This window comes from Lytechinus pictus, chromosome 7, assembly GCF_037042905.1.
Source record: "Lytechinus pictus isolate F3 Inbred chromosome 7, Lp3.0, whole genome shotgun sequence".
In the NCBI taxonomy this organism is placed as follows: Eukaryota; Metazoa; Echinodermata; class Echinoidea; order Temnopleuroida; family Toxopneustidae; genus Lytechinus; species Lytechinus pictus.
Window position 1 is genome coordinate 49,516,323 of NC_087251.1, and position 23,906 is coordinate 49,540,228.

A 23,906-nucleotide genomic window follows, 5' to 3' on the forward strand; every position below is an offset into this window, starting at 1 on the left:
AGCTAGGTATGCTAGACTGCCATTGATTCTGTGTGTGTGTGTGTGTACGTCTCTGAGCTGTGTGTTTATTGCAGAAAATGGCGCAAATTTTGCAATTCGAATTATAAACTTTTTTGAAAGAAGAAATTAATGATATTACTTTTTTTGTCTCTTTTTCTTTTCTATATTTTGATGGTGAAATATGGGGAATCTTTCTAAAATATAATTTCCATAGAATTTTGCTTGCCCGATTCGGGCAAGCAGTTTTTGTCTTTGCTTCAAAACACTTGCCCGACTCTAACTTTTACTTGCCCCGGGCAATCGGGCAAGCGCTTATGTCGCACCCTGCTATCCATCACCATTTCTGCACTTCATGACACTCCTTCCAGTGGCTCAATTTATTCATCATCCCAGTATAGCTTCTGTATGAGCTGCCAAAGGGATTACTTAATCAAGTATCAAGTATGGTTGGAACTACCCCTTAACGACCACCTACTGTTCTAATCATCATATCTGTAAAAATATTTATCAGTTTTACCTAGTTTTCATCCCATCTGTGCAGAAAACTGAGCAGTTCAGAGTCCCATGTTTCGATCGGCGACTCCGATTCGATTAGAGTATATATCGGCGAACAACGAATACGACGGTTTTACATTTGCTCATTTGCACCCTTCTTCTTTTAAAACCGACCACCCGCGATACACTAAGTTTATGGCCGAATATTTTGACTCTTCCAAATCAGTTCTATGATTTTAACATGCTAAATCATCGTCTCACTACTTCCACTGCGAGGTCCGGCACATGATTCAACGATTGACGACGGATATTTGTTCTAACACCGTTTCCTATTGGAAACGGGGCGGGTTTGGGTCTAGTCAGAACAATTTTGATAGATTCTACTCGTACTAAATTTTTACCCTTTTCCCCTTCTTTTTCTCTCGTAAAATCGATTCGTACCGTTCCTATGGACACTGCGCCTACTCTCACGTGCGTATCGTTTGCAATAAATATCATATTTTATAATATTTATTAGCTAATGCAAGTATTTTACAATTCATGATAATTATCGGCCGATTGAAGTATTTTTTAAAAATTGAAATTGGCACTGCTCATGATATCGCCGCCCTCTCTTAATTTAATACGCGTCTTGTACCTAGGCTACGAACAAAGACGGAAATATGGCGACAAGATCATCTGTGAGTGTGAGTATCTGCTTATCTTCTTAGATGATTTTTCTTAATTTTTGTATTATTTTTTGTGTAAAAATAAGGTTATAAGTGACTAATGGGGGGAAATGAACTTCTTTTCCATAATACAAAATTGTGTGATAAGTTAAACAAATCAAGTGTTTTGGTTTGGAACAACATTGTTGTCTCCAAAATACTTGGTGCGTGTGGCCCTATGCCCTGCCGTCCCAGGCTTCACGGGGAGTATTAAAGCCTACGTATAGAAGAAACAATTTTACTCCCCAGAAGCCTCCAGGCTATTATTATAGGCCTACGTACGTGTAATGAATTGAGCCGGTGTACCGGCGGATCCTGCGCCTGGCAGATACTGTTCTAGGCACCAAATCCGCCGGCGGATATGGTTCTCCTCCGGCGGATTCAGTACCAAAAAAGGCCACTCCCTTCGGAAGATATCGTTCTTGCGCTATCGCGATATCCTTCATTCATCACGTTCACACGTCATGCATGCACGCGCACCAGAAGTACAGGCGATATTGAGGGATCCAAATCTCTCCTTTTTTTTTAAGGAAATGTATTTTTCATGATCATTTATGGTGTGGTGGGAGTGAGGCATCTGTGACAGCTAGAGCAAAGTTTGGGTGAGTTAAGTTTAGGGAATGTGGAGAGCTGCTATGTGGGAAAAGAATTCCTTTGAAGATGAAAGGAATGGTGTATAAGAGTTGTGTAAGATCGGTGATGTTATATGGGAATGAGACATGTGTTTGAACAAAAATAAGATGGGGATCTTAAGGAGGGCAAGGAGAGAGCAAAGGTGAGAGTGATGTGGGATGAAGTTGATGGACAGGAAGAAGACTGTGGACTTGATGAAGATGTTAGGGTTGGAAGAAGCGAAGGACCAGTTGGCAAAGGCGAACATCGTACGTTGGTATGGGGACGTGCTGAGGAGGGATGATGGGCATGTGTAGAGAAGGGCTCTTGAGTCAGCGGCGTAGCAGGGGGGGGGGGGGGGGCAAGAGCCAAAAATTTTGTGTAATGAGGCGACTATTTTGAAAAGGCCAGATATTGCGTATCGGGCATAATTTATCTTTAAAAAAAAGTGAGCGAAGCGAAGAGAATAATATTTTTCACTCTTCTCTCTTTAGATTCCTTTTTTTTTGGTGGTCTGTACGCCACTGTGAACAGGATTCTGCGGCAGTAGCGTGAAGTGTAAAAAAAAAAAACGAGGGGCGCAGTATAGCACATGAGCTAAAAAGCTGCTTTATATAAGTCCCGAACGAAGCCAGCGAGAAAAAAATCACCTTTTCATGATAATACTACTAATAATACTTCCCTTATATAGCGCATAAAACTGAAAGTTTCTCTACGCGCTTTACAATAAATGAAACAAAATTCACATACTGCACACAAAGAAGAATCTAACTTTGAGCTATTTTTTGGCATTATATTCAGTAAATAAAATCATATTCTACACTTTTCCTTTGCTTTTCTTTCCTCCTTTCTTTTTGTTCTTGTTTGTAGAACTTTTTGGGACCATAGCCCAACCCTTCCATACGCAGTGCTGTGCGGTTGGGGTCCGGAATTTCTTGATATCAAAGCCATTTAAACCTCGCAGATTGCCGCTATTTTAATCAAATCGCGGGCATGTACAGGATATAGCTTTTACACAACACATTTATTCAACCCAGTTGCGTAATGAACCAAATATTTTGAGGGGCAAAACATAGTAATGTGGGAAAAATCTGTAAAAAGTCGCAAAGCGATCGAGCTGGAAAAAAATGCCTTTTGAAATTAAATTCTAATTATGTAATTGATTTTTCCATTAGATTCAGCAAATAACAAATTTCATTGTTTCCATTCATTTCATTATACCTCGTCTCCTTTAATTTATTTTATTTCTCTTGGGTGTGGAACCAAGACCCCCCCCCCCCCCCCCCGGCGCATGTGCAGTAATTGAACGTGATTGTGAACGGGAAGCGTTATAGAGCAATTTGAGGTTCAGTATAAATGAAGAGCCCCTACTGTGTGGGGTCTGGGGCAAAGCCCCGGTAGCTTATTTACATAAAATTTAGCTAGCTTATAGCACAATGTTGTATGCAGTCCATCTTTCTTCCCGCTCTTTAATTTCAATCATCGGAAGCCCGGTCGTGTTATTTTTTTTTTCTTGTCCCTTTTCTTTGTTTTCCAAAAATTAGCTTTTGACTAATTGCATTTTACCTTCGTTTCGCGCTATTGTTTGCCATTTTGTCATCTTTTAATTTATTTCCCACCGTGCTATTGCATTACATATGCCTGTTTTGGAATGATTTGTTCTTTCTCAAATGTTCTTCTTTCGTTAATTTTCCCGATTTCCTTCCTTTTCCATTAAAAAGGGTTTTTTTCTTCATTTTCTTTTCACCTTTCCCTTTCTTTCTCCCTCCTTTTTTTTCCTTTCCCGTTTTTCTTTTATTCCTGGTGAAATCCGCCAGGGGGCAACTTCCCCCCCCCCCCCGCCTGTTACGTCATGAATATCCATTAGGTGGACTGATGATGTCACATCTCCACTTGTTCTTTTGTAATTTATTATATGAAATTAGGTTTATTCAAATTTTTTCCTCCAAGAACTAGAAAATTTGGATTGACAACTGATTTAGTGCATTAGATATTTATTGCTGCAACTTATTTCATTATAAGGGAGACATATAATTCACACAAGTATGAACTAAATGAAAAAAATATGGTTTTGTGTGATAACATAAGAAAACGGAAAATGGGGATGTGACATCATCAAAATCGGATAATAATAAATAGCAAAGTTTTGGCGCATGTGCCAGGACTATGTATACATGATATATCGAGTCATTGTTTCTCCTATTCCCTCATCCGCCCCTGAATAAAAATTCACTAAAAGTCTAAAGGCGGACGAAAATCCCCTCCCCCCATTGGTAACGACATTGCCAGAGCCGCGCATGCGCGCGCTGCCGAGGTTGGACGTCTGTCCAAATAAATATTACACGTATCGTCAATAGAACCAAATCCGCCGAGGAACCAAATCTGCAAACATCAAGCCGCGTCAAACCTGGCGGATATGGTTCCGATTAAAAACGATATCGGCCATTAAGAACGATATCTGCCGGCGGATACGGTATCCGCCGGTGGAACCGAATCCGCCGCTACACCGGCAACAGCCGAAATGCAATCACGACTCCCCCGGAATCTCGGGGGTAATACTTGCCTCGCACTCGTACAATTCCCTGAGCTGTTCGTCCATCCACTCTTCAATATCCAATCTAACTCTCATAACTTTCCGATCATATTTGCAAGTGACATTCTGGTGTTTTTTCTTCGCCTTTTCATCAGAACTTAAGCTTTCTCGCCGATGATCATTTGCAGGTATTTGTTGTTCTTCTGAACCGGCAAAACTAACCCGGTGGTTTTGAGTTTCCAGGGCGGCCATGGTGTTGTTTAACAGGATCGCGAAAGGAGCACATAATATAGTAGCCGCCTAGCATGCGCGCATATATATATGCAGAGGATATATATACTACATGTGCATTTCGAGGGCGTCGATCTCGCAGGAGTACAAAAAACGTATTCCCTATATAGATGTCTCTCAAACGTGAGCAGGGGGCGCTCTATCCGATACCTCGTAGAACTTCGGTTGGAATTCCGCAAAATAAATTTATGTCAAAACAGGGGGGCGTTTCATCAACATTTTTATCCGACAAGTTGTCAGATTTGACATCTTTCCTTGATTCTGATTGGCTGAGAGGCACTGTTACTATGGATAAAGCGTCCGACAAGTCCTTTCATGAAACGCTCCCCCGATCTATTTCAACTATTATTATTTTTAAACTATTTATATTAGAGTAAATAATGACATTCAAGGGCCATATGATAAAGTGAAAGTGACAAGAAAGGTGCACAAATAGAAAATCAGGTGAAAACATCATCGATTACATCATAAACAATTACCCCCAAAATACACTTTGAAAGGTTCATCATGGTTTTGAAACGGTGAAGAGCGTAGAATAATTTTTAATCAATGTATATATAGTTGTATAGGGAAATACAGTAATCATTTGTAATCGATTATATAGGTATTTTCTTTAAAATGTATTTTAGCACTATTTGCTGAGAAATAAGGATGTTTATTTACCTTGAACTGTTTGATTATGTATGATGGTGGGCCCTAAGTCTGCGCACCTAACAATTTGAGTTAAGATTTAACATGAATTTCTTCTTATTTCACAAAATCTTTTGGATAATGATGTTCCTTATATTATTGAGAGTAAGTATACCAAATTTCTCATTAAAAAATGAAAGAGAATATAGGATTTTCTTGAAAAAACCTTGGGGCAGTCATTTTCAGATTGAAAAAAAAAATGGTACCCCATGTCTGCGCACTCATTCACTTTGCACACGATTCGGAGATTTTGATGAGAAAGGCTGTATTTTGAGGCCGTCACATGAAATGCCCTGAATTCATTATTTTTTCACCATTTTGAGTCGGATTTTTTTATGAATACCTGTCTATGTATTGCATGTGTAAAGTTCGTGCTCGTTGCGTATCTTCTTTTACTAGAATCGCGCAGATACGCGGGTGCGCAGACTTGGGAGACCGCGCAGACATGGGGGAACTGACCATAGATGTTACTTGTTCTCCCGGGGGTGCGCTCGACCAAATAAGCTATAGTGGGTATGTGCCGCGGGCGAGACAAAAAAACGGGGGCCTTGGAGCGGGCTTATTGTAAAAAAGAGGGTCCTCGCAACAAGTTTGGAACGACCGTATGTTTAATCGCTGATGTGGTTTACGGTACACCTTCAAACAACATCTGACCGTATGTTTGTGAAAACGGGGGTCCTTGGAACGGGTCGCCTGCGTGTGATTGCGTATTCATCCCTATGGAACGTACCGTACCTGGGAATCGCGAGATAGAAGAGCTATAGAAGCGCATAAAATTACACTTTTTTTCAATTTTTTATATTTCACCGAAAAAAAGTTGTAGTATATACTAAGTGAAGAATCAGACCATATTGCCAGTGCTATCTGTTGAATGTAAGTTTTCAATGAACTGAACATGCTCAGTACATGCTAAAAAAGGGGAAATCTCTGATTTTGAGGTAAAACCCACGGTTTAAACCATGGTTTCATTTGAGTCCACTGTTGAAACCATTGTTTCATTTGAGACACTGTTGAAACCGTTTTAGAAACCATCGTTTGTGAATCGCAGGTTTTAGAAACCATGGTTCTAAAAACCATCATGGGTTTCAAACGAAACCACCTTTGTGAATTCGGGCCTTTGATATTTAGATCAGAAAAAGAGACATAAGGACCAGCTGATTTTAGGAATTCATGAAGAACAGAGACACCAATCCAATAATGCGAACGTTAGCACGGACAGGAAATATTTTATATGCAGACCTTACAAAAAGATATGTCAGAATTTCTCAGAAACATATGTCACTACATAATAACTCGAAGTGTGGGTAAATATATTTGGTTTATGATATATCTCGTTAAACAGACAATGCGAGCACCAGGAAAGATGAACACATAGACATAGGCCATGAGCAAATTATGTTTCATAAAGTTATGAAAAAATATTTATAATGTATTATAACATAATACATAAATATAACATTATTATGTACAATAAAATCTTCTTTCCCATTACATTTCTCTTCCTTTCTCCCTCTTTTTCTTCTTTTTTCCATTTTTTTTGGAGAGGGGGGGGGGGGAGCCGATGGCGGGCACGTGCCGCTCATGCCCCCCGTATAGTTACGAGACTGATTATGATATTACACAGCTAAAGTGGATTACGTAATGACGTTATACTGGTAAGCTATGACAATTGGAAAAACAGTCTTAAATCTCACATCTCTTCTCATGACCCCATTTAGTTAGTATTGCATGTAAATCTGATGAAGACATTTTTCAAATCAATAAATCCAAGTCTATGTATAGTTCAGTTATATTTTGCACTTATTAAGGAAGATTTCATATACATGTATCTCTATAATAATTATTTTCTTTAATCACTGTTATGCTTTTTTATGCTTTCTTGCCATCGTCATCTATACTCTGTTTGAAGAGTCATGGTCATTACATTATCACAGTATATTCATCCTTTAATTTTCAGTATTTTTAGTGCCATAATTATCAACTTTCAGTTCCAATATAAAGATGTTATAAATGTATATGCATTAATAATTACCTTCATTTTGGTTATTATGATATATTCCTAAATTTCAGTTCTACATTTATTTTCCTATACACTGATTACCTTATCCTTAGACCCCTTTGAATATAACATTTAGTTGAAATCGGACATCTACATTTACATTTAGTGCAATCATTTTCAATTTGATAATCCCTATTCATTTTCTGATGCGATTATTTTCATGCAAATTTTACCAGTATATCCAGTGCATCGGTTGGTTGGGCGGAGGGACCATTAGGTCACAGTGATTAAGTTTGCTCTCCTCTTCCCTGGCCACCAACTGATGCACTGGACAAACTGCTATCAAATATTGCACGTACCTGTATGATTGTTATGTCATTTTATGTAATGTTCGATATTGCTTTGTAAATTATCTTAAATATGTTTGAAGTGCCGAATAAATAATAAATAAATAAATAAATAAATAAAAGTGCATGTCAGACCCCGAATTGCTCAAAACGTGATTTCATGTAGGCCTAAACATGTTTAAAGCCAATTTAAATGTGAATTCTCGCCAAATTTTTATCTGTATCATTGTACTTTTTGTTAATGATTGGAAAATTATTGCCAATAACTTTCATTCAAAAACAATTTAAAAAAAAAAGTAACCTGAACCTAAGAAATAATAATAAAAACAGTTTAAGAAAACAATAAAAATATTTTATACTGATTTTTTTCCTTTTGATCAAATTTCCTCAATTAAAAAAAATAAGCAGTTCAAGGGTTCAATAAAATTGGCATAATTGATTCAAATGAAATAGACTAGAGCATATTGATTTAATGAAATAAAGCTTAGAAACCCCATAGATTATGTCATTTTCTTCTGTTGTGCTGTTGTGCACCCCCCCCCCCCGACTGACATGACTCAAAATAGCTCCGGGACTACTATATGTACGAGGATAAACTTATAAAATGTCAACTTATTTTAGTGTTCTTTTTTAGGCATTCAATTTCCATGATTTAGTAATTTTGGGGAAATATGAACTTTTCTGTTGGAAATTCAGTATAAACGATTGTAGCAGGGGCGGATCCAGCCTTCGCCAATAGGGGGGGGGGCGGAATTTTTTTTTCAGCCATATTTTCCCCGATCGGCCGCTCGAAGATGATTTTTGGTTTCTTTGAAGGGGTAGTCCTAATAGTCACTTCTTAGCTTTATTCTTATAAATCAGCATAAATATATAATATTATAATCCTTATTTATATAATGCGAGCGCGAAGCGCGACTAATTTTGTTTTAAATCTTATGTATTTTTTCCAAAAATTTGAACATGCTTGGCAATGTTTTTTTATCCTGAAAAAGATGTGTATGCAACTAAATAATTACTACGAACGCGAAGCGCGAGCAGAAATGAACTGATGGAAAAGGAACATGTTAAAGACTGCAGTTAGCCATGAAGACGTTACATATTTAAACAATCAAATAATGCGAGCGCGAAGCGCAAGCTGAATTTTTCGACATTTCTACCTAAAGAATGAACATTCTATAGCACTCTTTGTAACTAAAAAAAAACCCAGAATAGGTATAATACTAAACAATTTTGATGCGAGCGCAAATTTCGAGATTTAGACCTACTGAACGAGACACTCTATTCATGTTTTGTAAATCATGAAAAGGATGAGTAATTGGGGATGTTCCTTACACTAATAATGCGAGCGCAAAGCGCGAGCAGAAAATTTTTATATACGTTTTGAACTGATCGAAAAGATACCTGTTAACTAAGGACTGCTTGCACTTAGCCATGAAGACGTCACATATTTCAATCAAAATAATGCGAAGCGCTTGCTGAAATTTTTTGACATTTCTACATAAGAATGGAAAATTGTAATCAACTTTTGTACTAGTAATCGTGAACAGGATATCTATATAACTAAACAATGATGCAAGCGCGAGAAAAAAAATCGAGATTTAGACCTAAAAACGGGACACTCTATTCATGTTTTGTAAATGATGAAAAGGATGAGTATATTGATTGATTGATTGATTGATTTTATTCGTCAAGAATATCATAGATTACAATGAAATTGAGGAAATACCTTGACAGGATGGTGACCCGACAATTGCTCCGCCGACATCTGCTCCGCCGACAATTGCTACGCAAAATAAGACAGTTGCTCCGCCGACAATTGCTCCGGACAATTGCTCCGCCGACAGTTGCTCCGTCGACACTTGCTCCGCCGATATGTGCTCCGTCGAATCTTGCTCCGCCGATATTTGCTCCGCCGATATTTGCTCCGCCGACATGTGCTCCGCCGACATCTGCTCCGCCGAAAATTGCTCCGCCGACAATTGCTCCGCCGATAATTGCTCCGCCGACATCTGCTCCGATTATACGACAATTGCTCCGCGACAATTGCTCCGCCGATATTTGCTCCGCCGAAAATTGCTCCGATTATACGACAATTGCTCCGCCGATATTTGCTCCGCCGAAAATTGCTCCGATTATACGACAATTGCTCCGCCGATATTTGCTCCGCCGACATCTGCTCCGATTATACGACAATTGCATGAACATCTTATTTCTCCAAGTTGGTATGTTAAATGATAAGAAATTCATCCTGATACAAATTGTTTTGTCGTTGTTTTGTTCTTGTTATTCGTTAATGTTTTATTTATTTTATTCTCCCCCTATCATCACAGCTTTCTGCTTAAAAAACAAAACAAATTGTTCTCCCTGCCGCTGCCACTTGACAAATTGTAACGGAGAAGGGGAATGACACACTCCCCATTGAAATTGTGAATCTGGATTTTTGTTCATATATTATTATCATTGGTTTCACTCCGGTCTTGAGCGGGGAGAGAATTTGGGGGGGGGGGGGTGCTGGACACAATATCTCTTCTGCTTTCCAGCAACTTATACACCATACATTCGCGCGGGCTCTCTCTCTCTCTCTATCTTTCTCGTTTTGTTCTTTCACGTTGTTTATTGGTGACTGCTTGATTTATTGTATATTTATCAGTATTATAATTATTAATATTTGTATCAATAATTTTTATTTACGTCTTCGGCCTTATCTACCCTTGCACTTTCTTTCCTTCAATTTGTTTCAAACGAAAGTATGATCATCACTGGCGTACAGATGGGGGAGGGGCGTACTAGGGGTCACGGATCCCCCCATTCTCCCTACCAATGAAAAAAAAAGAATAAAGGAAAGGAAAATAAATGTCATCCTTGTCTCGCCCCCTCCATTTTTTGTTGTTGGCTCATTACGCTACTGGTGAGTTACTATAAAACTAGACTTCGGTTGTATTTTTGTTCTATTCTGTGCAAAGCGACAATATAAATATATTATAATAAATGAATATATGTATGTATCTCTCTCATTACGTCTAAACAAATAATGTTATTTTTAAAAGACAATAATATATATACCAGCAATAATATAGTTACAAATTCATGAAACCCAATACGCATCTCACTGAATTTATAATGCGAGCACAAAGCACGAGCTGTTATTGACATGGAAAGGGGACATTTATACGCCTTTTTTAAATTGTAAACATGAAGCATATCTCGGGGGGGGGGGGGGTATCTCGTAAAAGAAATGAGAGCACGATGCGTTAATTTAAAGGAGAATGAAACTCTTGGAGCAAGTTAGCTTTTGTGAAAGCAGAAAAATCAAAGAATAAGATCAACAAAACTTTGAGTAAAATAGGACTAGCAATAAAAGAGTTATGAGCATTTGAATGTCGAGATCACTAATGCTATGGAGATCCTCCCATTGGCAATGCGACCAAGATCTGTGATGTCACACACGTAGTACAACTCTCCCATTTGGACACTGAAAATATACCCAAAAACATCTCTTTTTGCTCATTCTAATCATATGACAAACGATTCATCAATGATATAATGTTGTGAAACCTCTGTACTTGTCATCTCATAAAGAGAACACCTCACCTTGTGATAGACTCTATAAAAGTGAGAATATAAGTGAAATAAGTTCTAAAGTAATGAGGGAGTTGTACGTGTGTGATATCACAGATCTTGGTCGCATTGCCGTTGGGAGGATCTACATGGCACTAGTGATCTCAATATTCGAATGCTCATAACTTTCTTATTATTCATTCAATCTTCCTCAAACTTTCAACAATATGTTTCTTTGATTTTTCTCTTTGATATGGATTCAGCTGGTTTCAAGGGTTTCATTCTCCTTTAATATTCTGGATATATTTACCAGAGTTACAATTCTATATATTTCTTTTTCTTTGTGTTATTTCTTTCGACAAACTGTAATTGAAGTATTGAAGAGTATATAGGCTGTTATGCCTGCTGATCATGATAGAATGTGGATTATTTTGCTGATTCATTAGATCTTAACATGTGTTCTTTAAATTGGGTAATTTGGGTACATGTTAGAAACACAGGCATTGTGCATTCAGATGCACATTGTGGAAATGAGATTCAGTATTCCTTGCAGCTAAGAAAGGTTTTGAAAATGACACTACTCTCAATTACATGTATACTGTGTCCATAGTTGCGAGTGTGTGAAAATGAAGGTGTTTGCAGTCATTAAAGTGTAGTTTTGGTTGGAAAACGTTAATAAAACTGTCGAGAACGTACAGTCTTCATGATTTCATTTATCTCATGTTCTGATCAGTAAATCAAATAAAAAATTATAATGACAAGAACTTGTTAAGTTTATCCTTCTATTTCAATCCCATGAATAAACAGAAATCGCGATATTCAGAAATAATAAGTCATACACCTCCTTTTTTCCTCAAGCTCTCACTCACTCCCCCTCTTTCTCTCTCTCTCTTTCCCTCCAAAACCCTTTGCACAATCATTTTTGTTTGATTTCCGCATAAGCAAAACGACGACGACAATGATAATGATGGTGATGATGAAGATGCTGATAATGATGCTGATGATGATAATGGTGGTACAATGATAATGATAATAAGTACATGAACACACGTTTTCTTCTCATATAGTTCATTCTTGGAAAATACATAGGCGGCCATATACACATGAAGGTATATCATTTATAGAAGAAAATCTTGTTTGATTGATTTTTTTTATTTTTTGAAACTACGTGTAAAATTATATCCCCCATCAACAACAAATTGTTACTTACATTATAACATCATAATGAATATAATTCGACTATTGGCGGACCATATTTAGATTTAGATTAAGATTTATTCATTTTCCGTTCACAAAGTAACTATCGCCCAATTTCAATTCTCCCCACGATAAGCAAAATAATTGAAAGACTTGCCCATCAACAATTCTACGATTATCTCACCAAAAAGTCAATCTTGAGTAAAGTACAATTCGGTTTCCGACCGGGTCACTCAACCGCAGCCGCTTTAGCTTCAATGACGGATCACTGGTCTAAAGCAATAGACAATGGTCAGCTTGTGTGCGCTGTTTTTATTGATCTTAGACGTGCGTTTGACTCTGTTAACACGAATGTACTGCTAAATAAGCTCCAGCGTTTTGGCTGTTCCGATAAAACACTTAGATGGTTTAACTCGTATCTCAACATGAGATTGCAATGTGTTCAATATAACAAATCTATTTCTGAGAAAGAAAGTGTGTCTATCGGAGTACCACAAGGATCCATATTAGGTCCGCTACTCTTTCTTGTACTTATTAACGACCTGCCGAATGTAATAAAGAATGGTCAAGTTACAATGTATGCCGACGACACAACATTATTTTTATCAGGATCCGATATAGATAGTATGAAATTGGCTTTACAAGAAGATGTAAATGCTTTAAACCAATGGTTAAAATTAAACAAGTTAATTCTCAATGTTGAAAAGACAAATATGATGATTCTGGGATCAAGACAAAGAATGAACAAATATAAAAATTCAGATTCAGATATTTCTATCACGTTTGATGGTAAAGAAATAAATAAGGTTCACTCCACTAAGTGTTTAGGTGTCATAATAGACGATAAACTTCTTTGGCATGATCATGTAGAACACGTTAGTAAAAAAGTATGTGCTGCTCTCGCCATACTGAAAAGGGCTAATCCATTCATTGATGTTACCACTGCAAAACTAATCTATAACTGTTTAATCCAAAGTCAAAATGACTATTGTTGTGAGGTATGGGGTTTAAGATTTATCACACAAACAAATCAAATAATAAAACTTCAGAAACGTGCTGCCAGAATAATACTCAAAGCAAACTTCCTCACCCCGTCTGATCAGTTATTTAAAAAACTTGAATGGTTCTCCTATCCCCAAAGAGTAATGTATTTTCGATGTATATTTATATTTAAGAGCTTAAATAATTTATCTTCCGACTTTTTTAATGAAAATTTTAAATTAGTATCCGAAAAACATAACGTAAATACAAGATCCGCCTCCAATCTACAGCTCGATGTCCCAAAATGCAATACTGAATACTATAAATGCTCATTCATTATTTCCTCAATATCAATGTTTAATTCCTTACCCCTTCATTTAAAAACCCTATCCACCCTCTCTAGTTTTAAAAAAGAACTCAAATCATATATAATGTCCAACAAATGTTAAAATGTCAATGTTTCCTGTGCCATAAATATTTTAATAACTCAATTTTGCATGCCTTTCTATGTTCTAATATGTATGATTTATATAATGTTTTTACCTTGTTTTACCTTGTATGTTTTACCACTTGTATATACATGTCTTGTTTTTATGCTTTTAGGGCCCCTTTTGATACCAGCTTTTGCTGAAAGGGCACCCTATTGAAATATTGTTTAATAAATAAATAAATAAAAGCACAACAAAATCAAAGTAACAATACATAGTCAAATTTAAAGTACAATATCAATCGGTATATTGCATAAGAATTAGAACGTATAAACAGTGAGAACTAATGCGAACTAAAGTAACCTTGACTAATAACTATATAAAACAGAACATATGGATTTTATTTTTGGATTATTTAAAAAAAAAAAATTATCCTTTTTCTATCAGTGAAGAAAACAATCATGATCAACATAAAACAAAAAAGCAACTCACTATTATATACAGTATTATCATAATCTAAAAACCTACGGTGTGTATGACATGATGTGGATGTGGAGACCAGACTGAGAGCACTGTGTGTACGAGAGGATATGGAAACCAGAGTGGAGGGGTGTGCCGAGAAGGTGACACGACATGTAGCCTTTCACATGTTGGTATTTTCTTGAATATTAATTTTTACTTACTGAATGTCTTGGTCATGTTTGTATGGCACAAAATTTGCCGACAGTAAACATTTTGCGTGACTACAGTACAGGTTTTCGACAAAATAAGGTGGGGTATACCGTTGAATTTCACCTGGAGCAAATGTCTCCACTTCGGAGCATATTTCGCCAGTCTGAGCGATTTTGACGCTAAGAATGGGGTATGTCTAATTTGTTTCTACTGTTATAACATGGAGCTATATGGTTATAATAATTACATGAAAACGCGTTTTTTTTAATAATTTTAATCGCCAGGCACGTGATAAAACTTACACAAATGCTCCCCCCCCCCACCATGAATAAGCATTAAGAATATCTATCCCTCCTTTGTGCTTACCCCTTTTTTTCTATTTCTTTCTATATGCATGTATCAGGGGCCGCGGAGCCGGGGGCTTTAGCCCCCCAATTTTCCAAAGCCGTGTACAAAAAACGTAAGAATGACCATATGATTGTGATTTTTAGCATGGACAGCCCCCACTTTTGACTCAGCCCTCACTTTGAAAACCGTTCCGCGGCCCCCGTGTATGACATTTAATATATCATGCAAGCATAGTTTAAGTTTACTTTGTAAATTCATGGAGCTATGCTCCATGGTAAATTGACGCCTTCAGCCTGTGCTAAAATTGTTATGCGTATGAAAGTACGAATAAATAAAAAAATAATGATTGTCGCATTATCGGAGCAATTTACGGCGGAGCAATTATCGGCGGAGCAATTGTCGTATAATCGGAGCAGATGTCGGCGGAGCAAATATCGCCGGAGCAATTGTCGCGGAGCAATTGTCGTATAATCGGAGCAATTTACGGCGGAGCAATTATCGGCGGAGCAATTGTCGTATAATCGGAGCAGATGTCGGCGGAGCAAATATCGCCGGAGCAATTGTCGCGGAGCAATTGTCGTATAATCGGAGCAAATATCGCCGGAGCAATTGTCGCGGAGCAATTGTCGTATAATCGGAGCAATTTTCGGCGGAGCAATTGTCGTATAATCGGAGCAGATGTCGGCGGAGCAATTATCGGCGGAGCAATTGTCGGCGGAGCAATTTTCGGCGGAGCAGATGTCGGCGGAGCAGATGTCGGCGGAGCAAATATCGGCGGAGCAAATATCGGCGGAGCAAGTGTCGACGGAGCACATATCGGCGGAGCAAGTGTCGACGGAGCAACTGTCGGCGGAGCAACTGTCCGGAGCAATTGTCGGCGGAGCAGTTGTCGTATTTTGCGTAGCAATTGTCGGCGGAGCAAATGTCGGCGGAGCAATTGTCATGGAACCGACAGGATAGCCCATGAAAGCCGAAAGGCTTATTTCCAATGGGGTCCTATAGTTAGTATAAAACATTAACATATTGTAACAAAAAATATAAACTACGACAAGTACTGGAATATTGGAAGAAAAAAAATACATACAAACATATCTTCCTACATTAATAATGCGAGCACAAAAATGTTGATATTTTTATCTGAAACTGGATAGTGATTTAAATAGAGAACAAGTTGAATATCTACACTGTTAGAAAATTTATCCTTAAAATAAAAGAAGTTCCTGCAGCAGAGTCTCGAGAACACATGTAATCTTACCAGATTGCGTAATCTTACAGGAAATTGGTATTTGGTGTATTTAATGGAACCTTACAAATTTCCTTTAATAAAACACCCTGTTCCCCTTTTTAAACAGACCTGTTCTGTCAAATTGCAGAAAAAATTCCTGTTTTATGAATTTACAGAATGATTCTGTTATTACTTTTTGCAAAATCTTCTTTCTTTTTTCTGTAAAATAAGGGTTTTTTAACAGTGTAAATAAACATGAAAATCAAAGCGAGCGCGAAGCGCGAGCTTAAACTATTTGATATTCCGATCTTAAAAGAGACAATTTCAGCTCTATATTTCAAGCACTTTTTAGGAAATTGCACGGATCGCACTTAATAAAGAGCTGACATTTTTATTATAATTACTATGAGTTTTGACATAGGACCGCGACATCCTTAGGACAAATCATCATATGAAAATGATAACTGTCTTCCTATTCCTCTTGCTAAGCGCGAGATGAAACAAAGGGACAATTCCATTATTAAATTAATATCTTATTCATTAATGCCTAATGAGGGCGCGAAATCTAATGATATTATGACCTGAAAACCGAAAATTTCAAGCACTTTTGCAATTATAAGTAAGATGCATCAGTTATTAATGCGAGCACAAATTGCAAGCCTAAATTAAGTAGTTTGTTGTATAATCAGTATTGAGACATACACAACTTGCCAATCAATTAAAATGCATGCGAGTGTGCAGCGCTAGCTGATACGTTTTGACAGTCAAACCTGAAAAGGGATATTTTGACAACTTTATATATCGCTGATGTGGTTTACGGTACACCATGTGAAGTGTTGTAGAAACAGTGGATAGGAGAAGAGAAGAAATGGATAGGCGAGAAAGTGGAGATTTGAGAGTAGAGTGTTCTTTCTTGAAAGTAGTCCTGAAAAGGACTGTAAACCAGGAAAGATTGATGAGTTGAGAACAGCTTGAGTAGTAGAGCTAGTGAGGAGATGCTGGCTTGAGTCGGCGAGTAGAGATGATGAGTAGTAGAGAGACTCGACGTTTCGGGCAGGTTGACTGTCCGTCTTCAGGTTGACTCTTTTTTCTTTCCCTTTTCTTTCTTTCCTTAATTTTTTTCTCTTTTTTTTTGCTCCGCCAATAGGGGGCCCGGGCCCCTCGGGCCCCCTGGATCCGCCTATGATTGTAGTCATCTAACGAATGATGAAATTTTGCTGTAAATAAAAGACTATACAGTGTGATTAAAGCTCGGCTTGATGAATGTTTTAAATACTGTAGTTTAAAACATTCATCAAGAGCTTAAATCACACTGTATAGTTTTTTATTTAGAGAAAATTGAAAATTGCATCATTCGTTGGAAAAAATATTAAAAAACGATTTAAAACAATAATAAAAAAAAGGTTTAACAATTGAAATAAAAAGAAATTCACGTTAGATATAGATTTCTAGATCTAAATCTGAATAGGTGCGCAGTCCCGATTCATTGACTGGCCATACCAGGGTGGTGTTTCATAAAGCTGTTCGTAAAGTTACGCACAACTTAACGACTGGAACATGTTCTGATATATAAGTCAGCTACAAGGGTCACCAGTCGTGCGTAAAGTCCTTCGTAACTTACGAACAGCTTTATGAAACGGGCCCCTGGTGTGTGTTTCATAAAGCTGCTCAAAAGTTGCACACAATTTTACGAACGACTGGATGTTCTTATGTCCTAATTGAATGACATAGGGATGTATCAGAATGGATCACCAGTCGTGCGTAAAGTCATTCGTATATTACGAACAGATTTATGATAATGAAACACCCACCTGTTACCTTACTTTTTAGGCCTAACAATTTATTACCCCCTTTTTTGTCTAATTTTCAAGTTCTGTTAAATAGCAGGGGCGGATCCAGCCATCGCCAATGGGGGGGGGGGACGAAATTTTTATTCAGCAATATTTTCCCCAATCGGCCGCTCGAAGTTGATTTCTGTGTTTCTTTGAAGGGGTAGTCCTAATACTAGTCACTTAGCTTTATTCTTATAAATCAACATAAAAATATAATAATTTTATAATCCTTATTTAAATAGTGCGAGCGCGAAGCGTGAGCTATTACTTTTTAAATGTATTTTGTCCTAAAATTTGAGCATTCTGGACAATGTTTGTGACTCTGAACAAGATGTGTATGAAACTGAATCAGAAATTTTCAATAGACGTTTTGAACTGATCGAAAAGGCACCTGTTAACATGATTAAGGAGTGCTTGCAGTTATCCATGAAGACGTTTCATATTTCAACAATTAAATAATGCGAGCGCGAAGCGCGAGCTGAAAATTTTTGACATTTCTGCCTGAAGAATGGAAGTTCTAAACACTTTTTGTAATCGTGAACTAGCTAGGTACGTAACTAATCAATTGATGCGAGCGCGAAGCGCGAGCGGAAAAATTCGAGATTTCGACCTAAAAAACGAACGGGATACTCTATTCATGTTTTGTAAATTTTTGATATTCTGATCCGACACTGGACAATGTTTAAAATAAAAAACAAGCTGCGTATCTGAATAAACATGCGCGCACGTGTTTCAGATTTAAACCTATTTTTTTTATCATGAAAATCAAAGCGAGCACGAAGGGTGAGCTTAGAATAGTTGGTATTCTCATCTGAAAAAGGGTCAATTTAAGCTCTATACTTCAGTTCAAGCACTATGTAGGAAAATTGTGAGGTGGATATGGTCATGGATCGCATAAAGAGCTGATATTTTTCATTACCGGTGTTCCAAATTTGATATTTTGAGCTCCATATTGAGCAAGATATGTAAATCATCTAGGCCTACACTGTTATTGTTAAAATAAAATAACACTAGGCCTACAGGCAATGCGAGCGCGAAAATTCTACACCGGTACCGTACTACGTAGGCCTAGTGACATGAACAATTTTGGTTATTTTCCAAGTCTTCCACTCATCTTATTTATTCAATCATCTTCTTTCTTTCCTTAAATTTATCCCCCCCCTTTCTTTTGCTCCGCCAATAGCAAAATAGGGGGAGGCGCCTCCCCCCCCCCCCTATGACAGAGTATGATTATGAATAGGGTGACTTTAGTTTTACTTAGGGGTCTTAGTTTAAGTAAATTATTATTGAATATTTTGAAATACGAGACTAAATACGATTTTGTTCTTTCTTGAATTTGTGGTGGCTCTGAAAAGAGCCGTTTGGTTGACACCAGCAAAGAGAACTCTTTACTTGGATGATTTAGCAGACTTCTTAGGCAGAAGAACAGCCTGGATGTTGGGGAGAACACCACCCTGGGCGATGGTGACTCCTCCAAGAAGCTTGTTCAACTCCTCGTCGTTCCTGATGGCGAGCTGCAAGTGACGGGGGATGATACGGGTCTTCTTGTTGTCGCGGGCGGCGTTGCCAGCCAACTCGAGGATTTCAGCAGCCAAGTATTCGAGCACAGCGGCTAGGTAGACTGGGGCTCCGGCACCAACACGCTGGGCATAGTTTCCCTTGCGGAGGAATCGGTGGACACGACCGACGGGGAACTGAAGTCCTGCACGGGATGATCTGCTCTTTGCCTTACCCTTGGCTTTAGCGCCCTTACCACGTCCAGACATGATTGTTTATTCGGGATTTATCGATTCGAGTTAGAAACGAAACTGTGATTGGAAAAGTTTCGTCAACGTATTTATACGTATCGTGAGTCCGCTGCGCCGCCGCACTGAAGGGCGGTCAGCCAATGAACGACCACAGTAAGATGTATTGTCCAATGAGAGCGAGCCATTCTTGTCACTCTTCCGGAATCAGAAATATTTGCATATGATTTGCATATACCGCTAATTTTCAATCGTGAATTTATTGTGTACGTTTGCCGATACGTGTATTGCACGTGTTAGCATGCGTTGTGTGGATTCTTGAACGAGAAGATGATTTTTCGCCATGGATTTACAGGCAGCTGAACTTTCATGTTTTTATGTGCTGGGAGTTTAGAGTCGTACGCTGGCAGCTCGCAGGGTACATATATAGCTCTATGCAGTAACTTAGCACGGGATGGAGTATTTTTGTTGTCCAAGGCAATAGGGGTAGAAAATATTCATACCGGTACTCGGTACCAGTAGTTGCATTTGCCGATCTTCGCTTAAATTTTGCAAATCATTCACATAATTTTTATTTAATTAATCTTTTTAAATCTAGAGTCTAGACTAGATCTGACTAGAGTCTAGATCTAGATTTTATTTCGTTGGTTTTCTATTTCTTCACAACTCGAGTCCCAAAATCCGAGAGAAGATTTATCGGACCCGATTTTTTTAATAAATATACATGTATTTGACTTAGCTAGAGGCTATATCAAACGACCGAAAGGCAATTGCCATTGATTGAGCTCCATTAAAAAAATAAAATAAAGGACAGGACAAGTACATCCCAATAAAAAGTTGATTTGAATAAAAAGAGAAAATCCAACAAGTATAAACACTGAAAATTTCATCAAAATCGGATGTAAAATAAGAGTTATGACATACTATTAGGAAAGTAGGAATACTACCTCCTTGAGTTTAACCATGCAAGCAACATGTGATGGAGTTGTGAAATGAGGTAATAACATAAAGTATCAATATACTGGAAAGAAGGTCAACATGAGTTACAAGAATGGTGAAATACATACAAAGGCATACATTTATGTCGAATTATGCATAGGCGGATCCAGGGGGCCCGGGCCCCCCTATTGGCGGAGCAAAAAAGGAAAGAAGGAAAAAAAAAGGAGGGAAAAGAGAGGAAAAAAAGAAGAGGAAGACGATTGAATAAAATAAGATGAGGGGAAGACTTGGAAAATAAAAAGAATCTTTCATGTCACTAAAATTTTCGCTCGCGCTTCACGCTCGCATTCCCTGTTACTTTGTGTTAGGTACATATCTCGTTCAATATGGAGCTTAAATATCAAGTTTGGAAGTCAATATACAATTCACCTCGGAAATCGAACTTTCATTATTTTGTGTGGTTTCCAAATCAATTTTTAAATGTGCTCTGTAAAAATGAAAGTTTTATGGTCTGAATTATAAAAATGTTCTGCTCTCGCTGCGCGCTCGCAAATTTTGATTTATCAGGTACCTATCATTTTCCTGTATTCCATTTAGTTTTCAAAATATCTCTTTTCAGGTCTGATTGTCAAACGTATATGCAGATAGCGCTACATGCTCGCATTTGGCAGGTTATGTAGGCCTATGCCTATATACTACAAACTACTTAAAATCCAATTTTCATCCCCTTTTTTTTTATCTTGCGCTTAGCAAGAGATAGGAAGATAGTCATTTTCATATGATAGGATGTCCCGGTCCTATGTCAAAACTCAAAGTAACGAGAGCTGAAATTGATTTTTTTTCAGATCGGAATATGAAATAGTTTAAGCTCGCGCTTCGCGCTCGCTTCGATTTTCAAGATAAAAGATGTATTTAGAATGCCAAGGGCTAAATCTGAAACGCGCGCGCATGTTTGTTCAGATACTCATCTTGTTGTCTATGTAAATCATTATCCAGTTTCAGAGCACGTACACTAATTTTATGTTCGCGCTATGCCTATTTCTCATACTTTTCATGATTTACAAAACATGAGCAGAGTGTCCCGTGTTTTAGGTCCAAATCTCGATTTTTTTTGCTCAAAGCCTCGCGCTCGCATCAATTGTTTAGTTATATAGATATCATGTTCGCGCTCGCATCAATTGCTATATAGCTATCCTGTTCACAATTACAAAAACTGATTAAAATTTTCAATTCTTTGTGTAGAAATGTCAATAACTTTCAGCTCGCGTTTCGCGCTCGCATTATTTGATTGTTGAAATATGTAAGGTCTTCATGGCTAAGTGCAAGCAATCCTTAACAGGTAGGCCTACCTTTTCAATCAGTTCAAAACGTGTATAAAATTTTGTGCCTGCGTTTTGTGCTCGCATTATTAATGTAAGGACCCCCAATTACTCATCCTTTTCATGAATAGAGTGTCTCGTTTGTAGGTTTAAATCTCGAAATTTTCCGCTCGCGCTACGCGCTCCGATCAATTGTTTATTTATATATATATACCTATTTCTTTTAAGTTTTAAAAAATTGCTTAGAATTTCCATTCTTTAGGTCAAAATGTAAAAAAAATGTCAGCTAGCATTATTTAATTGTTAAAAAATGTAACGTCTTCATGGCTAACTGCAAGAAGTCTGTTACAGATATACCTTTTCCATCAGTTCATTTCTGCTCGCTTTTCGCGTTCGTAGCAATTATTTAGTTGCATATACATCTTTTTCAGCGGGATAACAAACATTGCCCAGAATGTTCAAATTTTAGGAAAAATACATTAAAATTTCAACAAAAAAATTTAGCTCGCGCTTCACGCTCGCATTATGTGAATTAGGATTATGATATTATATATTCATGTTGATTTATTTAAGAATAAAGCTAGGAAGTTACTATGAGGACTACCCCTTCAAAGAAACAAACAAAAATCATCTTCGAGCGGCCGATCGGGGAAAATATGAGTGAAAAAATCCGCCCCCCCCCCCTATTGGCGAAGGCTGGAGCCGCCCCTGTTATGTGAATAATATAGACCATTTTTTGAAATGAAGAACTATTTTTTTCCTTTTCTCAGCTATCTTATATTCAATTTTCTGTTTCATTTTAAGAAGAGAAATGAAAGAGTGGAAATCAAGGTCAACATTTTGAAATTTGCATCGAATAATATAAAACTTTAAACATAAGAACAAAAATACATAAATCGTGCCTGCTCCCGATGTCAACACCAAACAAATAGCTGACATTTTGGATACACGGTTGTCTCGATCGTTAATCTTGTGATCAATAAAATCAGAAAGTTTATTCCAAATGGGGACTACTACTGCACATTCACAAAAAATATGACTCAGAGTTTCAGGAACCATCTTACAAAAATGACAAAATGGAGAATCTGTTCTTCCAATTTTGAATAAAAACGAATTATCAGCTATCGTATTATGAAAGATTCTAAAATAAAAGGACCGTCAGTTGGGTATCTATTGTGCATCTAAAAAATTATTCTTATGTAAAAATATTGCAGACCAGTCAACTTCGTTCCTATCTAGACCAAGATGTATACCTTTATTGTAAATTCATGGTGCAATTAAGTTTTTTAAACTACCATGCATGTATGTATTATTTGTGATTTTTATTAATAAAACCATTTCTATCTATTGTTTAATACTATATATATAGGGTTCGGTCAAGTTTGGTACTGTAAAAAATGAAATATTGTATAATTCAAACAAGATAAAAACAAAAGAAATAGTGAGTGAAAGACATCATCGACCGTCTCATTCCCATGTCCCTGAATTGTGCATTTCACTGTTTTCTAAAAAATAAGCGATTTTTTTTTTTAAAGGGATGGTCCGGGCTGAAAATGATTACATCTAAATGTATAGTAAAATTCACAGAGCAAAATGCTGAACATTCATCGAAAACAGTTACATGCACATCGTCATGAATATTCATTAGGTGGGCTGATGATGTCACATCCCTACTTTCCTTTTTCTTATGTTATACATGAAATCATGAATGTTTCATAATGACATTTCTGTACATGACGTGTCTCCATTATGATGAAATAAGTTGCGGCAATAACCAACTAATGCACTTAATCAGTTGTCAATCCAATTGTTTTAGTTCTTGGTAGAAACATTTTGAACAAACCTTATTTAATATGATAACATACAAAAGAACAAGTGGGGATCATCAGCCCACCTAATGAATATTCATAAAGTCATGCCTAGAACTGTTTCACCGGAATAATGCAAATCTTTAAAATTCAATAACTTTGTTATTATCCGATTTTGAT

At 37.3% G+C, this 23,906-nt stretch overlaps 1 protein-coding gene across 1 annotated transcript; it reads right to left on the reverse strand.

Annotated features, from left to right (window-relative positions):
- Positions 1-19,212: 19,212 nt before the first annotated feature.
- Positions 19,213-19,706, reverse strand: LOC129264255 (late histone H2A.3, gonadal). The gene has a single exon (XM_054902104.2). The coding sequence runs from the start codon at positions 19,679-19,681 to the stop codon at positions 19,304-19,306; it is 378 nt and encodes a 125-aa protein (XP_054758079.1). The 5' UTR covers positions 19,682-19,706; the 3' UTR covers positions 19,213-19,303.
- Between the last annotated feature and the right edge of the window lie 4,200 nt (positions 19,707-23,906).

Coding starts and splice junctions, on each gene's coding strand:
- LOC129264255 (XM_054902104.2), bottom strand. CDS start 19,681: ATGTCTGGACGTGGTAAGGGCGCTAAAGCCAAGGGTAAGGCAAAGAGC.